Source organism: Astatotilapia calliptera, chromosome 19, assembly GCF_900246225.1.
Source record: "Astatotilapia calliptera chromosome 19, fAstCal1.2, whole genome shotgun sequence".
Lineage (NCBI taxonomy): Eukaryota > Metazoa > Chordata > Actinopteri > Cichliformes > Cichlidae > Astatotilapia > Astatotilapia calliptera.
The window spans coordinates 24,351,032-24,373,003 of NC_039320.1; the positions used below are offsets into that span (position 1 = coordinate 24,351,032).

Here is a 21,972-nt window from a genome sequence, read left to right on the forward strand (position 1 = left end):
CAAAGATCAGACGCTTTCTGGATTTAGCCTGTCGTCAACGTGAATCACAGCCCAAACAGGGTACAATGACTTTCAGGCTGCCCGGGAGATAAACTCTGTATTCAGCTGAACCGACACTGGAAGGGGGGGAAGGGGGGCAAAAAGAAATAACATCTACAGATAAATCAATAAACTCTACCCCGTCTTGCTCCAAGGACTGGAGCCTCATTAGCTATGTTTCTTAAAGAGATGGAGCTTAAACTTTGTGTGTTGAATACACAAAGAGGGCAGCGGACAGGCTACTGCGTACTTCTAAAAGACAAGTCATGAGTCTGCAGGGCGACGGTGTGAATGTCCGGAAGTCTTCCTTTAGCGCTTTGCTCCGGCAGCAGCAGTTGAGGATTCCTGGCCTGGGAATGATGGGAGTTTGGGTGGGTAAGGGGGGGGGGGGTGTTGTACAGAACCACACACCTGCCAGATGATTTGTCATTATAGAGGGGTCAGCACTCAGCTGTCACCCCCTAATCACCCATCCAACCCCTCGAGTCACCACCCCCCCACCTCCACCTTCACCCACTAAACTCCACTCTCCAGTCCTCCCAAAACACCCCCTGCATTCCTCAGGCAGCTCCGGTTTCACTCACAGCACTGCTGCTCAATCTGCCCCTCCTTCCCTACACTCTGCCCTGAGAGAAAATGTACCCCTGTGAGAGAGACACAGCACACTGAGCGCATTGTGTGGATGTGCGATGCGTGCTCATGCCCCCCGTGTACGTGTCTACGTGATTCACATGTGCTTGAATACATGTTTATCCAACGGCAGAGCTGTTTGTATCGATACCGAAAGCGAACCGTTGGAGCCGAGTTTTTAAACCAGAGGAGAATGTGTGAATTGGTCCAGGCTGTGGTCTACGAAACAAAACCCCCGCAGACAAGCCAAACACAGAGAACTCTCACAGGTATACTATATCTGTCAACAGCAGTCTTTCATCACTGTGGGTCATAGGTCACACTCTTTTCCATTGAATGCAGCTTCCTCTGGGACATGCAAGTGTGTGTGAGTGAGATCCTCGGCCATTATTCTATCCACCGTCTACCAGATTATCTCAAGTTGTGCTCCGTGAGTGTGTCTGAGGGGGGCTCAGTGCGGTTACGTCATATCCTCAGACGCATACAAACCTCTTATCCATTATCATGCGTCTTATCATCACCACTGATAGTCTCTGCATCCCACAAGAGAGGAGGAGAGGGAGGAGAGTATTGCTAACACTTACCTTCTTAAGGAGAGACCATGTTTAGAGTGTTAACAGAAGCTTTGGGTGACACTTGACATTAACGCTTATAGAAATACATTCTCGTGTGGAGTGACTGACAGCCTGTCCTCGAGAAGGCAGCTTGTTGCTATCAGTGATAATTAAGAGGTGCGCTTGTTTTCATTATGAAGGGCAGCATTGCTGAGGTGGCCACCATAAAAGCAGATAGTGCAACTTCTGCCCAAATTCAGCCACACTTCCTGGACTAAGCCATCACCTGTCACTACTCATCTTGAGCTCTTAGATCTTGGCCCTGCACCTCCTATATCCAACCTGATGGGGGCAATAGAGGCTGGCTGACTGGCTAGGCCGCCACCTTCACAATTAATTGCAGCAGCCTTGAGAAGTGTATAAGCATCACACACACACACACACACACACACACACACACACACACACACACACACACACACCATCTTTCTTTTGTCTCCCGAGCTGCCACTTGATAACTTTGCCCCCTGGAAAGCTTAGAAGAAGAAAGAGGGAGAGGGGAGGATAATGACATGACATCAGTGTCATCGTTAACCAAATGGGGCTGTACACAATGGAAGCACATATGCTGACCAGTGAATGGCTGCTAGCACAAGACACACCCATACACAGAGCAAAAGGAGCCTTGACAGTTGGATGTAACATTCAGTGGATAGATCACTGATACACAGAGGAAGAAAAGCCTTTTCCCATGGGGGGTGCGGTCTCGTATGCAGTTATCAGTTACAAAAGACCCCGAGGCACTGGTAAAAAGGCAAAGAGGATTTCAATTAGGAAGAAAAACAAGAAAATAATAAAGAGGGAGAGACAGAAGGAAAAAAAGGAAAAGGAAAGGTACCACAGGAGGAGGGTTTAATTCATACGTCACAGTGGAGAAGTACCTCCTCCCCTGAGGTGTGTGTGGCAAGTCCCCACAGCTAAGCCCCACATGACAGGAGTTTGTTTTGTTTCTCCAGCTCTTAAGAGGGAAAAATGAGCCAGTTAATCCCCCTGTACATTACTGGACCCTTTGCCCCAGGGATGAAGAGCAGAGGAGAGGCGCAGAATTCCAGTCAGTCTGTGTGTATGCATAGTTATGAGCCCCATCAGACTCAAAATCAAAGCGTGCAACTCTAGACAGTGCATGGATGCAAACCACTACAGAGATCAGTGTGTTAAAATAGGCAGGAGACATCACCTCACCCTCCACTGGGTGTTGACCCTGCCGCCGCTAGGCTGTGATACAAATAAATCTGAAAGCAAGAGAGGCTGTTATCCTTGGAGTTCCCTGCTTGTTGTTGTCTCCTTTGCTGGCAGCGAGTAGCCTGACTGGGCCTGGCCTGGCTTGATCTCACAAGGAGACTGCTGGTCTGCCTCCAGAGGGGAAACAATAACACTAAAAGCAGGCCTCTTTCGAATGACCAGAATACACACTAGACAAACGGACCTCCCCCTTCGGTCGTTCTGTTACGCTCCCTCCGTTTCCGCCCGCTCTTTGGGTCAGAAATGACTCACCCGCAACTAAAAAGCTTCTAGTCAACTACAGTGCATGCTTATTTTGCCTCATACTTCAAGAGAAAATCAATATTTGCACAGATCTATGGGAGGGAAAACAATAGTGATGTGGCCTCCTCCAGCTCTGTCTGTTAATGGTCTGTTTACTGAGGCAGACAGGATAATGGTCTGGGTGTTGGCTGGTGGTGAATCAGACGGTGGCCACACTCCACTCAGTTTCTGATATAGTTAGTAACAAGAAGTGTACGCATCTGTGTGTGCAAGGAACTTGGACCCTAAGTAAGGTGGTGGATATGTGCTCTAAATAAAGATGGGGCATTCTGTTGACACAGACAGGTTTGCAAGTCAAATAGCTGGCCTCAGGCTCCCACACTTTTATACTCTCTTTTGGTTATGCAAATTTTAAATCTGTGTCTCATGGCTGCAGTCAAGCTATCAGATCTAAGCTGTAGAAACACTTGAACAGTCGTTGAAGCACTTCATTGAACTATATCGTTACTAGCAATGCTGGATCTAGTAACAAGACAATGGCACGTGCATTGACTGTGTCGTATAGGAGATCTCTGGGAAACCAGGTCCACCTTTATGTTATGGTGACAACTCCAAGGTATTTGAGAAACAGTCCCACTGTTATGCAAGAGCAAAATAAACCGTTTCCCATAAACGGTATTGTTTGGCAGCGTCAGAGAATATTGTAATTGGCGCAGTGAGAGCAAAATATGGGCCTTGAGACATTATCTAATAGTAGTAAAAGTAGATCAAAGCCCACTGCTCTCAAAAGAGTTCATCTGAGGTCACACTCACTGGTGCCTCACTCTCCGGCTCATAACTTAAAGCATCAAAGCTGTGTTTGTGTGGGAGAGAGTGTGAGGGTCTATGACTATTTGTGGCCCAGCATACGAGAGTCTCTCCAAGGTGCCATCATTCTCCTCCTGTCAGTCTCAGCACCCTGACATCCTGGTGCTGCACCTCAGTCCCCCACGGTCAGTGACCTCTGACCCCACCCCCTGGCCCTTCCTGACCCATCAGATGGATATATGCCTTGCAGGGCTCAGAGAATCTGGGTTACATGGTAAAGCTATTCATGGCTGTTTCTACAGATTCCTCTGGAGCGCCTCGCCTCTGCATATTGAGAGAAAAAGAAAAATATCATGGCTGACTTGCACTTTCATCGCAGAGTGAGAAAGGAAAGCAGGGAAAGGAAAAGAATGATTTGTATGCAATGTAAACCTCATATTCTCTAATTTAGCGATGGCAGAAATGGATTCAAAAGCACTCAATGGACCATGTTTAGTGGTCCCTGCTAACTTCCAGAGCCAAATCCAGGGTCACTGCTTGTGCTCTTGGCCAGTGAGGCCAGAGCTGGAAAGATTGAGAGTTCAGACCTGGAGTCAGGCCAACCAAGCAGGGAGAGGCTAGAGAAGCTGGCTGCCGGTAACTGAGAGCTGTGATGGCACCATTGACTATCCTGGATATCTCACTCCCACCGAAGCACTTAACATGCAGTATAAGTCAACACACAAACAAACAAACAGATGCACACACTATTCAAATAAACACGCAGACGCCAAGGGATGGGTGGAAAGCTAAAGAACACAGGCAGAAGGAGAGCATCACTCAGAGAGCCATTAACCCCTGGCTTCCAACCAGAACAGTGAGCAGGCATCCTTTAAGTACATGTTAAACATAGCTAGTCTCTGTGTGTGTGCACAAGTGATTTATGTATTACTGCTCTGTGTCCAAGTGTATCTATGCAGTTACAAGAAAAGGCTCATGAACCCTGTGTAATTACCAGGATTTCTGCATTGATTACTCATAAAATGTGATCTGAGCTTCAGCTAAGAGACAGTTATGTACAAACACATTCTCAGCAAACAGCTATACTATTCATTTCTTTATTCAAACGAGGAGTAATAATTCACAGTCCCGGCTAGACACTTTAAAACCCGCCAAAAATCTATGTTCACTGTGTTTTTATTTAACCCCCCCCCCCAAAAAAACTGCAAGTTTTTGTTTTGTTTGGGTTTTTTTTTTTAGAGCAGCACAGACCACCCAGATACTCCACAGTACTCATGGGACAATGTACTGGTGTGACAAACATTAATCTGCTTTGAAAAAATAAAAATGCACCAAACTATTTCCGCACGTTGGAAGGAGCATCGAGTTTTATCTCTTTGTTACCTTGGAGTCTAAACCTTTTGCAATCACTGAGGGAAAAATGAATTCAAAACTGAATCACAAAAGTTTTAGAGGAGAACGTCAGGGCAGCAGCCAGGTTGGTAAACGCAACACGACAACGATGAACCAAAGCACACAAGCCAAGAAAAAAGAAAACGTGGTTAAACCTGAAGGGGGGGGGGTGGTCTGAGGAAGAATTCCTAGAAATGTTGATGAACTGAAACAGTTTTAGAGGGAGGAACGGTGCAAAATACGCTTGTGCTACAGGAAATTCCTGACAGAGGCTCCTAAGTGAGGTGTTACATGCTATTATGTTCAAAAGGTTTACTTACTTTTTATAACCCACACACTAAGTGATTACTTAATGTTTTCAGTAAACATATGAAAAGTATAACTCAAGTGTGACTTACAAGCTACTATTATCCATACATTCATATAGCGCTTTTTAAAATGGACTTTTAAGCAATTTATCTGCCAGAGTCAATTTAGAATCATGCGTGCCTGATGGATACTTTAGAAGTCTTAATAGATCACATATAAAGTCTGATTAGTCAACAAGCATAAGATTTGGATGAACTAGTGCAGGACTGTATTATCTACAGTGGCTAGCACAACAGTGACCCTGTAAAAGCTGGGGTACATCTAGTGTGTGTAGTGAATACTGCTCATGTATCATGGCTCTCTCTGTGTTACTGAAGCGGTCATGCATATTAACTTCAAAGTGTCTAAATGACAAAATGCTCGGAGAAGCCACCAAAGCTACGTATCGCATGTCTGAAAAAGGCTTTGAGTGTTATTAGTTTAATCAAATTGTCTGTAATTGTGACTTTGGTGGGGATCGGGATACATTTTATTAGCTGCTAATTTAGAAATCCTGGCAATTTCAAAAGAGGCTCGAACTTCTTCCTGCAACTGTATGTCCATGAGAACATTGATCTACTTCAAACTTGAGTGTTCAGGAGACAAAACTGACTGATTGTCTTCATTAATGAATGAAGGTCACAGCAAACTACCTAAGCCTATTTAACCCTTCAGACAGAGTGGTCCTTGGACTGCTTCCTTGTGCAGAGAAGTGCATCCCCAGGAGAGGAGCGCTAGACTAAACACTCCGTCCATTCAGCTGCTCCCCTTCTCCCCACCGACAAGAGACGGACGCCTGACAAGCACTCTCAGAGAAAAACCTCACTTTTTCCACCAATTATAGAAAGCAATGCGGAGTGGGGGAGGAGGCAAAACTTCAAAATATTATACACACTGGCATTTGGCGGAGCGCATTGAGCAACCTCTGTCAGAGAAAGATGGGCTAATTTCAGGGCACCCTGTGCCAACACAAACAACTGTTCTGGATTGCTTTCATTGTCAGCACTTGAGGTTTGAGTCACATTTTTTCAGCGCTCCGCAGCCAATTTCTCTTTCCCCTATTTTTCCCCCCATATGATTTGTCCTTGTCCAAGATCCCAGTCAGTCTTTCATCGCCTGCACAGTCAGCGCTTAAAAAGTATTCTGGTAGAGAACAAACTCAGATCCAGATGCTCATCTACATACGCAAAACAAAAATATAATATTTTTTATTTTGGAACCCCCAGCATTTGCCTCCAAGAGCTCATGCACAAAAACTTATTGTAAGTGTAATGTAAACGTGTCTTTGAGGTGCTGTGTATTGTGATGTATCCATTTGTTTGAAGGTTATGGCTGTCAGCTGGCGGCAGGAGTTTAACAGCTACTACTCGAGTCCCACAGTGCTGTGTGCTGGGATTCATATCGCAGCCATGTCAATGTAAACATCATATGTTACTGTTTGTGTCTCCAAAGCGGTATTTACTTTTACTTTGATTTTGTTTATTAAAGGCTTTTACTGTTCAACATAAAAGCAAGGAGCCATGGCAGGACATTTGGAGTACAGGCTGTAGCGTTACATTCACAGTCTACTCATAACTCTGACAGCTCACGCAAAGCTCAGGGTATGTGCCAGTCAAAGAGATGGGCAGCTCTATGCTGCCATTATAGAAAACCTCACACAGTGGGGGTCACATCCTCCGTGGCAAATCAAACACACCTATGCACGTCAGGACAGGAGCGTTTGTAGAGCGCGATATGTATATGTGAGCGGAGAGGGTAGATGCTGAGGTGGAAGCTGAATGGGCACTTTTGGAGGCACCTGAACATGCATCCTATAACCAGGCAGCTGTCTTTAATATAAGAGTCCACTTCAACTCATATTTATTCAGGTACAGCTGACAGAGAAGGAGACACGGTGAAAGAGGTGTGGCTTTTCTTTTTCCTGGCAGGCGTGCTGCGCTCCTGCGGTTTTTTTGGGGGGCAAAGGGACAAGACGAAAAAGACAGACACTCAGAAGGGGGGTGGGGGGTATGTGGTGCAGAAGAAAAGAGCAAGTTGACATAAAAAAGGCATGGCTCCACTCAGTCCTGTGTTGACTGGACATCCTGTGCAAAAGACGAGCCCTGGAGGCCCCGGGGCCACCAGGGAGGGGGGTGTGTGTGTATGAGCTCGATCCTCCAGTTTTACTTGATGGCTGTGTCCAAGACAAATTACCAGTGGAGCTGCTGTCACAGTGAGCCTTGACCAAGACAAACAGCCGTGTTTTAAAATAAGTACCTGCCCCCTTCACAGGCCCTTCTACCTCATCCACACTCAGGCACATCCACATCTCGTCACACATTAAAGCAAATTCCCTTCACAGGTCATAGGACTGGAGCTGTAGTCCAACGCTCTACACAGGGGACTCACTTTCCACTCTCTCAACGCTGTCTGCATTCTCTCTCTTGTGCACGCACACTTGTGAATATTTACCACATCGCAAGAGTTCCACTGTGGCCAAAAGGCCGGGACTCCAATAACAAAAGGTGAGTGTGTGTGACATAAAGCCTACAGCACATTTACGGGGCACCCTGTGGGCGTGTGTGTATACAGGCTTGATCGTCTATGTACATCGCAAAATCTCCAACTTAGCTGAATCACAAACTGCCAGCAGCGCAGAAATGTCAGCACTATTCCCTTCTTTTACTTAACAGCACATTGCATCTTGGGAGTTGTGGTTTGTCTGTAGGGGGCTGTCTGTGTCGCTGCCTGCAGCCTGCACCAAAGGGACTTGTGTTCTTCACTGAACTGAACAGAGCCTCATTTATCTCTGTGGCAGAGTCCTTCCTCTCCAGCATCGGTCCTCCTGGACCCCTGAACTGCTGACACTAGGGGAGGTGGGGCTGCTTTTCCTCCTTCCACTGAGCTCCAGCATGCAGCAAAAATTGTGAGATGTGTTTCATCTGCATATTGATTAGCCTGGCCAAAAGAAGTAGAACCTCAGCACTTCACTGAATACATAATGTAAACAAGCAGCAGTTATTCAGCTTAAACTCTCCTGAAACGTTTCACCTTCAGCTTGTGCTTTTCCAGGTGATTGTGCAACAAAAGTCAATGGCAACTTTTTCCTGAACAAAAAAGGAACAATAAAACTAGAAATCCTTTATCCTAAACACGCTGACATTATACTTTAATATGCACGTCTCAGCCAAATTAAAGTTACTGCTAGAGTGAAGCACTGAGCTTGCCCCTGAAATTAAAAAGCTATAACCCCACTTTGCTTCTATCACCCAATAAACACAGGCCACCCTCAACGTGTGGGCAGGCTATAGTGCCAGCCAGTTGCAGTGCAGACGGCTGGGCGCTGGGTTGGCTGATAGATAGCTTACATTCGGTGAGGAGTGGACCAATGGCGTCGTGGATTGATTGGCCCAAAGGGGCCGTCGGGGGAAAGCACTTCCTGTGTGTTAATGGACGCTCCTGCAGATGCACTGTGGCGGCTTGTGGCAGGGTGATGGCTGTTATTCCCTTTCCCTCCTCCCTTCCCCACCCTCACTTTGCTTTCACTCTCCCAGTTAATCAGAAGAGAGTCAAGATTTTCCAAGCAGACCTCTCATCTGGCAGCTACTTGCTACACCTACAACAAAACCTTTTCAAACATAATAATTTAAATGAATTGCAAATACTTTTTCCTTCCCAAGATTTCCTGTAATTTCCTGTAACTGACATGGAACTATAAATTGATGGGATCATTCCTGAAAACATTTTTAATTCATTACTTCTATTTTAGAAACAATAATCCAGCAGTATTCTGTGTATAAACTGGTAATAAAGTCATCTTGTATATTTGAACAATTTTGACTATGACATAACTTTATCTTTATTCATACCATACGGCCATATTGCTTAATGCTTTCCAGGAAATTTCTCAAGAACTTAAAGAAAATCCACATTTTCAGAGTTCTTGAGACTAAATGAGACTGAGTAAATAACTGTACCCGAGTCTGCCCAGCTGCTCCAGTTCAGGCACCGGGGGTCCATAGGTTTCAACTTGGAGGGGTCTGTAGTGGTAAAGAACATCCTCTATCTTGGTAACAGGCTGGAGAGACACCGTCTGTCGCTGAAAGAAAAACACAAAAGAGGCACGTCATTCAAGACGGGAAATAATCGTCATTGTCTCGGCGCATCGTGCAACCCTGGAAACTTTATGGCTATGGCGCAAACACACAAAAATTGTTTGGAATACGGTTAAAGTCAATCAGTCCGCAGCATTAGCACCCACTGGTTCTTGACAGACTGGTTTGGAAATAGAAGTTCTGTCTGACAACATTTTCACTTTCCCCCGGCAACGGCGGTTTGGAGGAGAAACTGAGGCAGGACAGTGACTGAACATGTTTTTAGCAGTCAAATAGTTTTGGAAACTGAACAGGACACACAAAAAAAAAAAAAAAAAAAAAAAAAAAAAAAAAAAAAGGGATGAGAACATCGTTCAGGAAAATTGTGGTCGGCCGAAATGCAATTCCTGATAACAAAGCAAGTGTACTTTGGTTCAAAAATGGCTATTGGCTTGCTCCATAAAACCACCAAAGAGAAATCGGCTGATAATGTATAAATGTAGTGTGGAGGAAATGCTTTGTTTGTGGGTTGAGTTGTGATTATTTTAGCGTGGTTTCACCTAAAACTATGTCCGTCAAAGCTGCCTCCGACTGAAATATGTTCAAATTACAAACGCTTGTAAATCTTATAAAAGTTGTTTAATTTTTTTTTTTTAATCCAATCAATAATTACTCTGAGCTGAAATTTCAGTCAGACTATTCCAGTTCCTAATGCTCTTGACCGTGCAGATCGAGTAAGAAATACGAGACTTCTTCGGGATACTGCAGCATTGTTCGATTTGGGGCTCTGCCATCAAAGGGGAATTTCCACACAGCATCCGACCGCTATGTTTTCTCCAGCATTAAAGTAATGAGACTCATAAGACAAGCCTGATTCATGAAACAAACCTGGAATTAAAAAGGATGATGTTTAAACAAACATGAACTATTTTAGAGTGCAGCGAAGGACCTCAGAGACAAAGGAGAGATAAAAAGATAAGAGAGAAAGCCAAGAAGAAAAAAAAAAAAGTAGTGGGGGGAGTATAAACAACAGAACACAGAGGGGAGTCGATGAAAACCAAACTAAACGAGTAACATGTGCCCTGCGGCCTCACACTGCCTGCCTTCACACATGCTTTGACCCATATGAGCGCAGACACGGGGGAAATAGAGCAACCAAAACCTGAGCTGGAAGTTACAAAAGCACCAAAGACATGAGATGACAACACATGCAGAGTTTCCTTCCAGGTCCCAATAAAGGTGCTTTCATATGTGCACTTTTCCCCCCATTAATCTGACAGCATCTGAACTGGTCCGCTTCATGTCTGAATGACAAACCTATCAGATTCAACAGTGCAAGTCTGAACTGCATGCAGTCACATTAACAGACAGGCATGCACAAGATTATGTCTTTTAGCTTAAGAAAGACGCAACCAAAAGAATTTGAGAATCTGTACATGCTTTTGGAGATGCAGCAGCCTCAACGCAACTTTTACACAGAAATTCTGAATAAAGAGGTTTTTGATATTTCACCACCTCATCATCTTGGCACAGATAAACAGGATGTTGTCGCGCGCCTAAATGCTGAAAACGGACAACTCAGAGCAGCGCAGAACGATAAATGCAACCCTACTGAAAGATGTTCACCAAAAAGAAAAGTAGGAGAGATAAGTAACAACAGTTATTGAAATACAGAAAGACAGCAGATGAGTACAACATTGCATGAGAGCATTAAAATAAACTTCAGCTTTATTTATCTATTTTTCAAGATTCAAGAAGTTTGTCGTTTTGCATATTATTATTATTATACTTCTTCTTTTCATTATTATCATCATCATAATCATTATCACTATTAGAGCTGGGCGATATGAGATTTTTTCATATCACGATATGTTTTTTTCATTTCAGGCGATAACGATATCTATCACGATATAAGCCAAATAACTATATTTGTAAGATTTAAATGTGCCGTTACTCACAAGTAAAATGTGAAATAATCAGCAGCTTGTTTTTAAATATTTATTTCCCATAATAAGTTCAACAGGGTAGATGTACTTAAGGAACATGAGACTTTTTCAGATAAATAAAGGCAAATATTGCAAACTACACAAAAGGCAGCCGCTAAAGCGTTTAAGTTTCAAAATAGAACAAATGAAACAGACTAAACTGTCAATTCCACTTAGAAACAAAATATTAATTCTAAAAATAAATCTTAGTTTGTTTTACAGAAGAACAGACAAAACTGACTAACTTTTGTCAATATCAAATAAACTGAGAACTAAAAGGAAATTCTCAATCTCTCCTTGTTGTATAGCTGAGCTTTTCAAACAGTTTTAACAGTTACTTTAGTCTGACAAAAGCCGAATGATGAATTAGCGCTTCCAGTCAGAGACTGAGGCTATGTCCACACGTACACGGGTGTTTTTGAAAACGGAGATTTTCCGTTTTCGTTTTGAAAAATAATCCCGTCCACACATAAAGGCAGAAATGAAGGAAAACGCTGCTATGAACATGCCAAAGCAGCAGGTGGCGCTAGATTCCTAACCGTGCAGAAATGTTGGCCAATCAGAAGTCTAGAAGCCTCGGTGGGAAAAAGTAAACAAAGCTGGGGCATAGAAGCAGAACCGAGTCGTATGTGTGGAGGGACAGTAACTGTGTGTATATGTAAGCATTTAAACACTGCAGAGAGTAGAATTAACAGTAACAGTATTGTAGAAATTCATTTCACCGAAACAATAACGTGGCGCACAGTGTGACGCATGCACCAGTTTATTGTATTTCCAGACTTGCTTTCGGCACAATTTACAGTGCGCGCTACTCTGTTTTTTGTCAGACTTGAAATAGCCGAAATACCTTCACACTACGGAACTTCTATGGCTCTTCCGTTCGACAATCTCTCCGGCGTTGGAACCATAATCTGTTTTCTCTTCGGTCACGCTCGGTTGATTTTTCTAGTCGGCACACTCATTTCCTCCATTATGCGCTGGCTCCATTACCCGCTGGCTGCTTCCCAAACAAACACACGTGCGGCTTGGCACTTGTGCTGTACGTAACAAGTCACGCGACGTGACGCTGCGGCTGTGATTGGTTCGGCTCTGCGCTACTGAATTTGGATCGGCTGACCTTTTTTTTTTTTTTTTTTTTTTTTTTTTTTTAAGAGGACAAGAGCGGCGAGGTCTATCGCGACAGCTTAATTTCTCTATCGATTAAAAGTTATATCGCGATACATATCGTTATCGTTCTATCGCCCAGCTCTAATCACTATTATTATGCTATATCTCATCAGCATCATGTTTTCTAGGACAAAAATACTTGGCCACATTCACATTACACCTAAAGGATTTGCTCGGCCATGAAGCTCACACTCCAGTTTCTGTGCTGATGTTAATGGCAGAGGAGGTTTAAGCTCTGCATATACAGTGGGGCAAAAAAGTAATTAGTCAGCCACCGATTGTGCAAGTTCCCCCACCTAAAATGATGACAGAGGTCAGTAATTTGCACCAGAGGTACACTTCAACTGTGAGAGACAGAATGTGAAAAAAAAAAAATCCATGAATCCACATGGTAGGATTTGTAAAGAATTTATTCGTAAATCAGGGTGGAAAATAAGTATTTGGTCAATAACAAAAATACAACTCAATACTTTGTAACATAACCTTTGTTGGCAATAACAGAGGTCAAACGTTTACTATAGGTCTTTACCAGGTTTGCACACACAGTAGCTGGTATTTTGGCCCATTCCTCCATGCAGATCTTCTCGAGAGCAGTGATGTTTTGGGGCTGTCGCCAAGCAACACGGACTTTCAACTCCCGCCACAGATTTTCTATGGGGTTGAGGTCTGGAGACTGGCTAGGCCACTCCAGGACTTTCAAATGCTTCTTACGGAGCCACTCCTTTGTTGCCCGGGCGGTGTGTTTTGGATCATTGTCATGTTGGAAGACCCAGCCTCGTTTCATCTTCAAAGTTCTCACTGATGGAAGGAGGTTTTGGCTCAAAATCTCACGATACATGGCCCCATTCATTCTGTCCTTAACACGGATCAGTCGTCCTGTCCCCTTGGCAGAAAAACAGCCCCATAGCATGATGTTTCCACCCCCATGCTTCACAGTAGGTATGGTGTTCTTGGGATGCAACTCAGTATTCTTCTTCCTCCAAACACGACGAGTTGAGTTTATACCAAAAAGTTCTACTTTGGTTTCATCTGACCACATGACATTCTCCCAATCCTCTGCTGTATCATCCATGTGCTCTCTGGCAAACTTCAGACGGGCCTGGACATGCACTGGCTTCAGCAGCGGAACACGTCTGGCACTGCGGGATTTGATTCCCTGCCGTTGTAGTGTGTTACTGATGGTGACCTTTGTTACTTTGGTCCCAGCTCTCTGCAGGTCATTCACCAGGTCCCCCCGTGTGGTTCTGGGATCTTTGCTCACCGTTCTCATGATCATTTTGACCCCACGGGATGAGATCTTGCGTGGAGCCCCAGATCGAGGGAGATTATCAGTGGTCTTGTATGTCTTCCATTTTCTGATGATTGCTCCCACAGTTGATTTTTTCACACCAAGCTGCTTGCCTATTGTAGATTCACTCTTCCCAGTCTGGTGCAGGTCTACAATACTTTTCCTGGTGTCCTTCGAAAGCTCTTTGGTCTTGGCCATGGCGGAGTTTGGAGTCTGACTGTTTGAGGCTGTGGACAGGTGTCTTTTATACAGATGATGAGTTCAAACAGGTGCCATTCATACAGGTAACGAGTGGGGGACAGAAAAGCTTCTTACAGAAGACGTTACAGGTCTGTGAGAGCCAGAGATTCTCCTTGTTTGAGGTGACCAAATACTTATTTTCCACCCTGATTTACGAATAAATTCTTTACAAATCCTACCATGTGGATTCATGGATTTTTTTTCACATTCTGTCTCTCACAGTTGAAGTGTACCTCTGGTGCAAATTACTGACCTCTGTCATCATTTTAAGTGGGGGAACTTGCACAATCGGTGGCTGACTAAATACTTTTTTGCCCCACTGTAGTTGCATATAGTTAGCACAGCATTGGCTTCTTTTTACGTACTTTTACACACATGTGGCAATGGGACTGAAAAAGGAAGAGGTGTGGACCAAGACTTTTGTCTACGTAGTGTATTTTGCATTTTATTTTTTAAATTCCCTGCAACTTATTATAAAATACACTTCAAAAATAAATATATCTATCCTGACAATTATTTAACCACCATTCATTCACCTCCGACCACATTAGGCCAGCATCATTTTTCCCTTACGATCCATAAAATAATCCAGATATTGAATTCATTATGGGCTAACTTAATAAAATAAAAACAACCCCACCCCCCACCCCATATTACATTTACCTATAGGAAGTTAAACAGATGGATCTCATCTGTTTCACAAAATCCTGCTTCCCAGAATAACTTTCAATTATTTTAACAGAACGAGTCTAAACCTGTTGCATTCAGCTGTGGTTTACACATGAAGGTGTGGGTGGCAACAGGGATAACGGCAGTTGCAGCACATTAAAAGCAATAAAACAGCAATAAATTTTTTAAAAGTGGGTTTTTCCACAGAAGAAATTATGAAAACTAAATATCAAATCACACCAAAACATTTCCTTATGATGTCACTGTCAGTTAAACGATATTTTTCTCTTCTTTCATCAAGGGATGCCAAAAAACTGCTGGGTATCTGTTCTTGGCCAGATTGTCAACTGTAAATTCCTAATATATGCAAGTAAATTAGAAAAAACAATATAATATATTTGCATTGCTAGTGTATAAACGCTGTTTCCTTTAAAGCACTAGGCACACACTTCTCCATGGTTTTCATTCAACCTTGTACCCTGAGGTACCAGTGCTCTGTTATACCATCCTATCCATTCATCCAACGCAGAGGAGCCCCACCACAGGCTAATGAAATCCAGACCAATGAACGCAATCCCAGTCACTCTCACTCTCTTTTGCACTCTTTCAGACTGTTCATCCATCTTCTTTCAAACTTTCAGCACTGCTTAACTCCCCTACTTCGCACTCAATGAGATGCACTGGGACAAAGGGAAGGTGGAAGGAGAAGCAGAAGAAGAAAACTCCTCAGTGGTGGTGTGGTAAAGAAAGAGCAGCAAATTGGCAGTTGCAGATGGCTGAAGAGCAGTAAATCAGACCACCTTTTTTTTTTTTTTTTTTTTTTTTTTAAGTGGCAGACACAACAGACCCAGCCCCCATTCTGGGGAAATTTCTTCTACATTCCTCTGCAAGGGCACCTTGAAAACTTGCACAGATGCATCAGCACCCACAAAAGCAGCCTTTAAAGATGTCCACGCAAACATAGCGACTTCTAATTATATTTACAGAAATGTGTAAATGAATGACTTGTAGTACATACAAAATGCTTTGAAAGAGAAAAAAAAAAACTGAATGAATGCCCATAATGTAGAGCTGTGACCCCTCAGGACTGATTTCTCCTACAGCTAATACCACTGCTGAGGCTTTAATCATGTGCACATCAAGTCAATGTGACTTAGAGTATGAATGCTGTTTTCTAAGTCCTTCAGTTAAAGACAACGAGAGAGCGAGAGAGAGCGAGAGACCCCCAGCCAGACCCAGCAGAGCAGAAATGGCTGAGGGACTAAGGGGCTATTGAAACAACGCCCCAGCAAGAGCCAAAATAAACATCTGGTTTTATCATTATGGAGGCCCATCCTCCTACCTATACAACACAGTGTATTACAAGTTTGAGCATGTAACTGGTTTTAAGGCTCATATAATACCCCTGTGGCATTAAAGTGAAACTCTGGAGGCCATCAATCTTAATAAAACCGCAGGGGAGGATGATTTGAGGAAATCACCGTCATGCCAATGGGAGTACTTCAACTTACCCTGAATTTGTACCTCAACATTATCCGGTTGTACCACAACCAATTCCAAGTAAAACTGTTGCAGGTGTCTATCCGTTAACTGATGCAGGTAACAGGTGTGCAGGCTGATATTGTGCTTTAACATTACACATAAGTATTTATTTAGCGGGAATTGTTTTTAGGGGGTAGTTTCATTAATGGACTTTACTAAAGTAGCTGTGTATGTTACAGAGCCTTTTCTGCCCCGTCTTCATTGAGTACATGAAAGAACACATGGAATACTGATTTGACTTGCAGACTTTAAAAGATGTACAAATGAACTTGCAAAACCATCACTGGGAACTTGTTCCTGTTTTTGACTGTGTAAACATTTGTGCATTGACTATTTTATTGTTGCAATTTTAATATGTTTGTCTGATGTAGGTGTCGCTTGTAAATGACACATTGAGTCTCAGTGGAACTACCTGTACAAATAAAGGTAAAAAAATAATCCTAATTACTGACATCATAGAGACCCAAAAGTAGAAAAATTGCGCCTGAAACCTAAAAATATAGGTAAACATTAAAGTAACTTTATAGGACTCTCATAAAAGTCACATAACTTTGAAAGTACTAGAATGTGTCATTAAAGGATTCACAAAAAAATATGTTTTAATGGCATATTAAGCTATAATATTACTTGGCACTGACCATCAATGCTAAAGTATGATTAGAATAGGATTTAAAATGTGAGAACTGCGGTCAAACAAGGCTAAAGAAGAAGATCTTATACAGCGTTAACGATGCCAAACTTTAATCCAAAAGGCTCATTGGTCAACGGCTCAGATTGTGGGTCACAAGACCCCTCCACACACACACACACACACGGAACAATCGTCAGCACTCCCCGCCCATTCCACTCTCTCCCTTGACTTTGCAGCTCAGCAGGACACATCAAGGTTGCTGAGACTAACCTCTCCATCAGCACCTTCCCACAACATCCACGCACTCGCACACACAACCACATACACTCATGTGGTCCCCGAGGATTTGGGAAGCCACAGCTCCAGAGCCATCGAGGCACTCGGCGCTAATGCAAATCCTGATAATGAGAACAATGGAAAAGGGGGAACAGTGGTTGGTTTTGCAGAGGGGATAAAAAATAATAACCACAGTTCAGGGCCAGGCTAGTCCCAGCCCAACTCCAGTCCTCACTTCCACCTTCCGCACTGGTGCTGCCAGTGCTTCTGTATGGATAAAGAGCTTTGGGCTACCCAGCAGCCCACTAAGCAGCAAGTAGCAAGTGTAAAACTGCTTCTCATACAGTGCCTCAACTTGCCTTACAAGTTTAAATATAACTGCCTGACCAGTGGCAGCTGCCCCAGCGCAAAGCCCCTAAAGCTGACAACTTCTTTTTCCGCTGGGCTGGGCTGAAGCAGCTTGCCCAAGGGCTGCTGAGGCCAACCTAAACAGGGCCAAGCCGGGGCCAGGGGCAGAGGTGTGAATGCCCACATGTGCTGGTGCCAATCAGGGCTGACGGTTCTCCCTGAGGTGACCCCCCCACGCCAGCGCTTTCAACCCTGCGTGCCAGCAGTCCAATATAAAGGAAAAGGCCAAAGGACAGAGTTTGTGCACTCTCCCACATAAAACATGTCACCTTTGGTTTTTGAATGCTGCAAGGTCAACAATCTCAGTATAAACAACATAATTTACCTGCATCTGTAAAAATTTGTGAATAAGGGATATAAAGATAACACTGAAGAAGAGCGAGTGGGGGTTGCATTAAGTATAAAGCGACAAACTTGCAGGCAAAACAGGTTGGGCCAGTCTGCCAGAGCGAAGTAAAGCAGAGCCGGCACAGCGCTGACAAGTGCGTCTACTGCGCAGAGGTCACCCTAGAGGACAACTTAACCAAGTGAAACAGGCCTGAGCAAACAAGCTCACAGCATGTCTGTGTGTGTTTGTGTTTGCTTGTGTTTTCTGTGGTATTCAAATTCCACAGCCTAAGAGTAGAATGGACTACAGCCAGAGAGGACCCGAGGTTATTTCAGCCAGCTACACGTCAATGTTTAGGTATAAACTTTCCACCCACATTTAGCCGATTGTGTGTGTGAGTTCCACTTTTGTTTATGTGTGTTCTTGCCTCCTGCTTTCATTAGGTGCCCATGCCGGCCCCGTCAGGTATGTCAGCTGCTCTCCTGCCTGTGAGGAGGGGATTGGGCCCCAGCAGCGCAGGAACCTGGGACCTTTCATTTAAGATGGCGCTGAAAGCTGCCCCCAAGGTGGAAAGATTCCCCATCAGTCAAAATGCTTTCAGGAATGGGACACTGTAGCAGCTGGGGAAAAAAATAAAATAAAATTCCCAACTGCAAACACACACACACACACACACACACACACACACACACAGTTTCACCGGAAAATATAAGAAAATGTACAGGTACAAATAAAGCAAGCACGCAAGAGTACAATAAAATCAAAGTAGATGTCATTTGTATGCTAATTATTACCCTCTGATTTTGTCAGAGCAGGTGCCGAGCATTGTGACTCTTGTCATTAAGCTTGGCACTGAGGCTCGTTTTATGTGTCAGACTACAACAAGCAACCTGTTTAAACAGCGAATAGTCACCTCCCGCCCACACAGAGTGTTTCTTTTGATATCAGCGGACATCTATTTTAAAAGACACTTTATTCTTCAAAGGATGTTTACTCAGGTTGGCTAAGGAGGGGGTGTATTTATATGTGTGTGCGCATCCACACACGGGTAATGTGTGTCTCATGCTTCAATAGAGTCCCTACAAAGTAAAGGATTAGTGAGTGATTTCAGACCATTCCTAAGGCAAGACCAGGCCCATCCCACTTCAAAATCACACCTGGAATAAGACTACTTTCCCTGAGGATTGGTGAACTTCCTCAAACGTCCGCTCAACAGCAATGGTAGTGCATAACCAGAAACATCAGGGCCAAGGTTGGAGTCCCCTTCACGAACTCCGAGAAAATCACTCTGGCAAAGAACAGAGCCAGCATGGCTGAGATGTCTCCATGCGTGTTTCCAGTTGACAACATATCACAACTAGGTGCAATATTAGATCACGCTTTAAATAAAGTCCGGAACGACTAGGAAGCTGAGGAATAACTGGCATCCCCAATTTCCAGCCCAAAGACAGGCAGATATGTCATTCCTCTGGTGACGGCTCACTTTGGCCACGGATGAAACAGCTGGCTGAAATACCGTTAAGGTGACAGTATAGAGAGGGGGGTTGTGGGTACAGAGAGTCAGGGGCGCCGCACATTTGTGCTCCTGTGACTGGTGAACGTCACCTCGGCAAAAACATCCAAATGAAAAAAATCAAGAGGTCAAAAATGTGCTCCAAGCCCATTCATCACTGTCACATGAAACTGTTTCGTATTTGTCAGTGTATTTCACAAGCGATAACAGGACTTGTACTAATGAATACTTCATTGATTGATATTTCTAAGCAGTTTGGGAAAACTGTTAAAGTTTTCCAGGCCTAAAGCAAATACCTTTAAAATTGCTTTTTTAAATATAAGACTTTCTTCTCGTGATAGAAAAAAAGGGTCCAAGGAAACCGGAGCCATTTATGCTTGAAAATTACAAAAATGACTAATCATTATAACAGTACATGATATCACAGTAAAGAGATTGGCACATATTAGTCGTGCTTCAAAGCAAAATCATAGAAATGTGGCCCAGCTTTAAAAAAAAGTGTGTTTTTATATTTGTCTCTCCTAATTTCTGCTGAAGAAAAACTGAAACCCTGTTTGGAGCGAGGGACCAGAACCTAGCAGATAAATGAATTCCAGCAATCTCCAGGAATCTGCCGCTCTGTGCTGAAACCCCACCAAGTCAAACAGAAGTCATTCTTATGGACTGAGGTGAAGGGAAATCCAAACCCACACGTTCCCCTGACTCAAGTCTCTCAAGTCCAACAGCAGATGCATGGGAAGAACTCTACTCCACCAACAAGAGCACAGGGATGGGAAGATGAGGAGAAATGGGGAGAAAGAAGCAAGGAAAAACATGCACAGAACAAGCCAAGAGCAACATAATCATGCAGTTTCTCTCTCCATCAGCAACTTTTAACTTCACGCTGTATATTAAGGAGGTGAAAGTGAGAGTACTGAATCCCCCCGTATAGCTCAGTTCAATACTTTGAGTGTTGCTTTATGAGATAGTCCTTTCTTCAAAAATAGAGTTCGGTTCTACCCAAGTATGTCAAAACCTTGCTTCAGCTTGAGCTGAGGTGAGTGCTAAGCAGATATCTCTCCCACGCACCACTGAACTGTGGGAAGACAACCATGCCTCATGAGGGTTGCTGTGAAAGGGGTGGGGATGATGACACAGCCTATCTCATCGCAGTAAAATGAAAATAAACGACTGAAAACCTGAGCTACAGCCAAATGGAAGGTCCCTCCAGACACGGTGCGTACAAAGCTGCAAGCTCAGAGTGGCCGAAACCCTGAGCCCACATGCTTTCTCTCGCTCTCTGTGGGACCTACTGCACACCCAGAGGAATGTGATGACATGAATGAAGAGGTGAGGGCCTCTTCCCACACTGAAGAAGCACCAAACATGGAGGAACATCCTCCTTTTCAAAGCGTGGCCATGTATGACACACTATTGTCAACAAGCAATCAGTGTAAAGTTTTGACACTAATGGCCTCAACAGTTCAGATTCACCTTAATCGCACTGAGCAGAGGCATGTCACTATGTGTATTAACTGCCTCTTAAAACTTGATTGATGCTCATTTTGCTCTCACTGTTTTGCTGCTTGTCTTAGATCTTTGCAACATAAGTTCAGAGCAGCAAAGTTTAGTCTGTTGGACGTATGCTAACAAGCAAACTTAGTCCAGGGGTTTGTATGAAAAGCAGTCGTTTTTGTGTGTGTGATGTGTTGCCCAACCACAGTGGAAAGAAAAAAAAGAATTAAAGCTGTTCTAAACAACCACAATTGTAAGCGAGGGAAAAAACCTTCCCAGATTATCGAACTCTCAGGATTTAAATGGGACCTATTGTGCTCCATCTAGAGCTCCATATTTTTATTCTTGAACTTCGCTGGAAAACCAGTCCATGATTTATAGCACAGAAATTATCCTTACTTAGCTCATGATACAACCCCTCCATTCATTGTCAGGCTGAAACGAGCACTTTTGGCTCCATCCTCCTCAAAAGCTGCTTTTCTTTGAATTAGCAGCTCCTTGATGACCATATAAGTCATATCACTTCCTGTGTGTGTAAATAACACACATTCAGGATGGAAAGAGAAGTAGAAAACTACAATATGACTGTTGCACTTACCATATGGATTCCAGTTGAAAACAGACTGGTGGGCTTCACAGCCTGTTTCTGCTGCTCTATCTGGGTCTCAAGCTGGGCAGCGCGAACTTTGTGTTGAGCGAGTAAAAGGGTGGCAGGAAGCTGAGACTGCTCCTGGAGACAAAAAACGTATATAGACTTTGTAAGTATTAATCTTAGTGTGTGAAATGTAACGCAGTAGTTCATTGAACATATCCCACCCATTGCTGGGTCACCATTGTGTGAATGTGTGTGTGAATGGGTGGATGACTGGATATGTAAAGCGCTTTGGGGTCCTTAGGGACTAGTAAAGCGCTATATAAATACAGGCCATTTACCATTTACCATTACCATGAGCATGGGCTGCTTTCAGGCCAGCTGCCACAAAACTTTAGTAAGTCGTATTAGCAAAACTGTGCCGCTGTCAGGGGACGCCGCTTCAAGTGCA

General features: G+C 43.7%; 1 protein-coding gene across 3 annotated transcripts in view; it reads right to left on the reverse strand.

Moving 5' to 3' along the window:
• mnat1 (MNAT1 component of CDK activating kinase) overlaps nucleotides 1-21,972 on the reverse strand; it is a 35,875-nt gene that overhangs the window by 3,466 nt on the left and 10,437 nt on the right. For all 3 annotated transcript variants that reach the window (XM_026151149.1, XM_026151147.1, XM_026151146.1), the window contains 2 exons: nucleotides 21,528-21,659; nucleotides 9,272-9,393 (listed from right to left, as the gene is read on the reverse strand). In XM_026151149.1, the coding sequence (XP_026006934.1) occupies nucleotides 9,272-9,393; nucleotides 21,528-21,659 (254 nt within the window). The remainder of the gene's footprint in view (nucleotides 1-9,271; nucleotides 9,394-21,527; nucleotides 21,660-21,972) is intronic.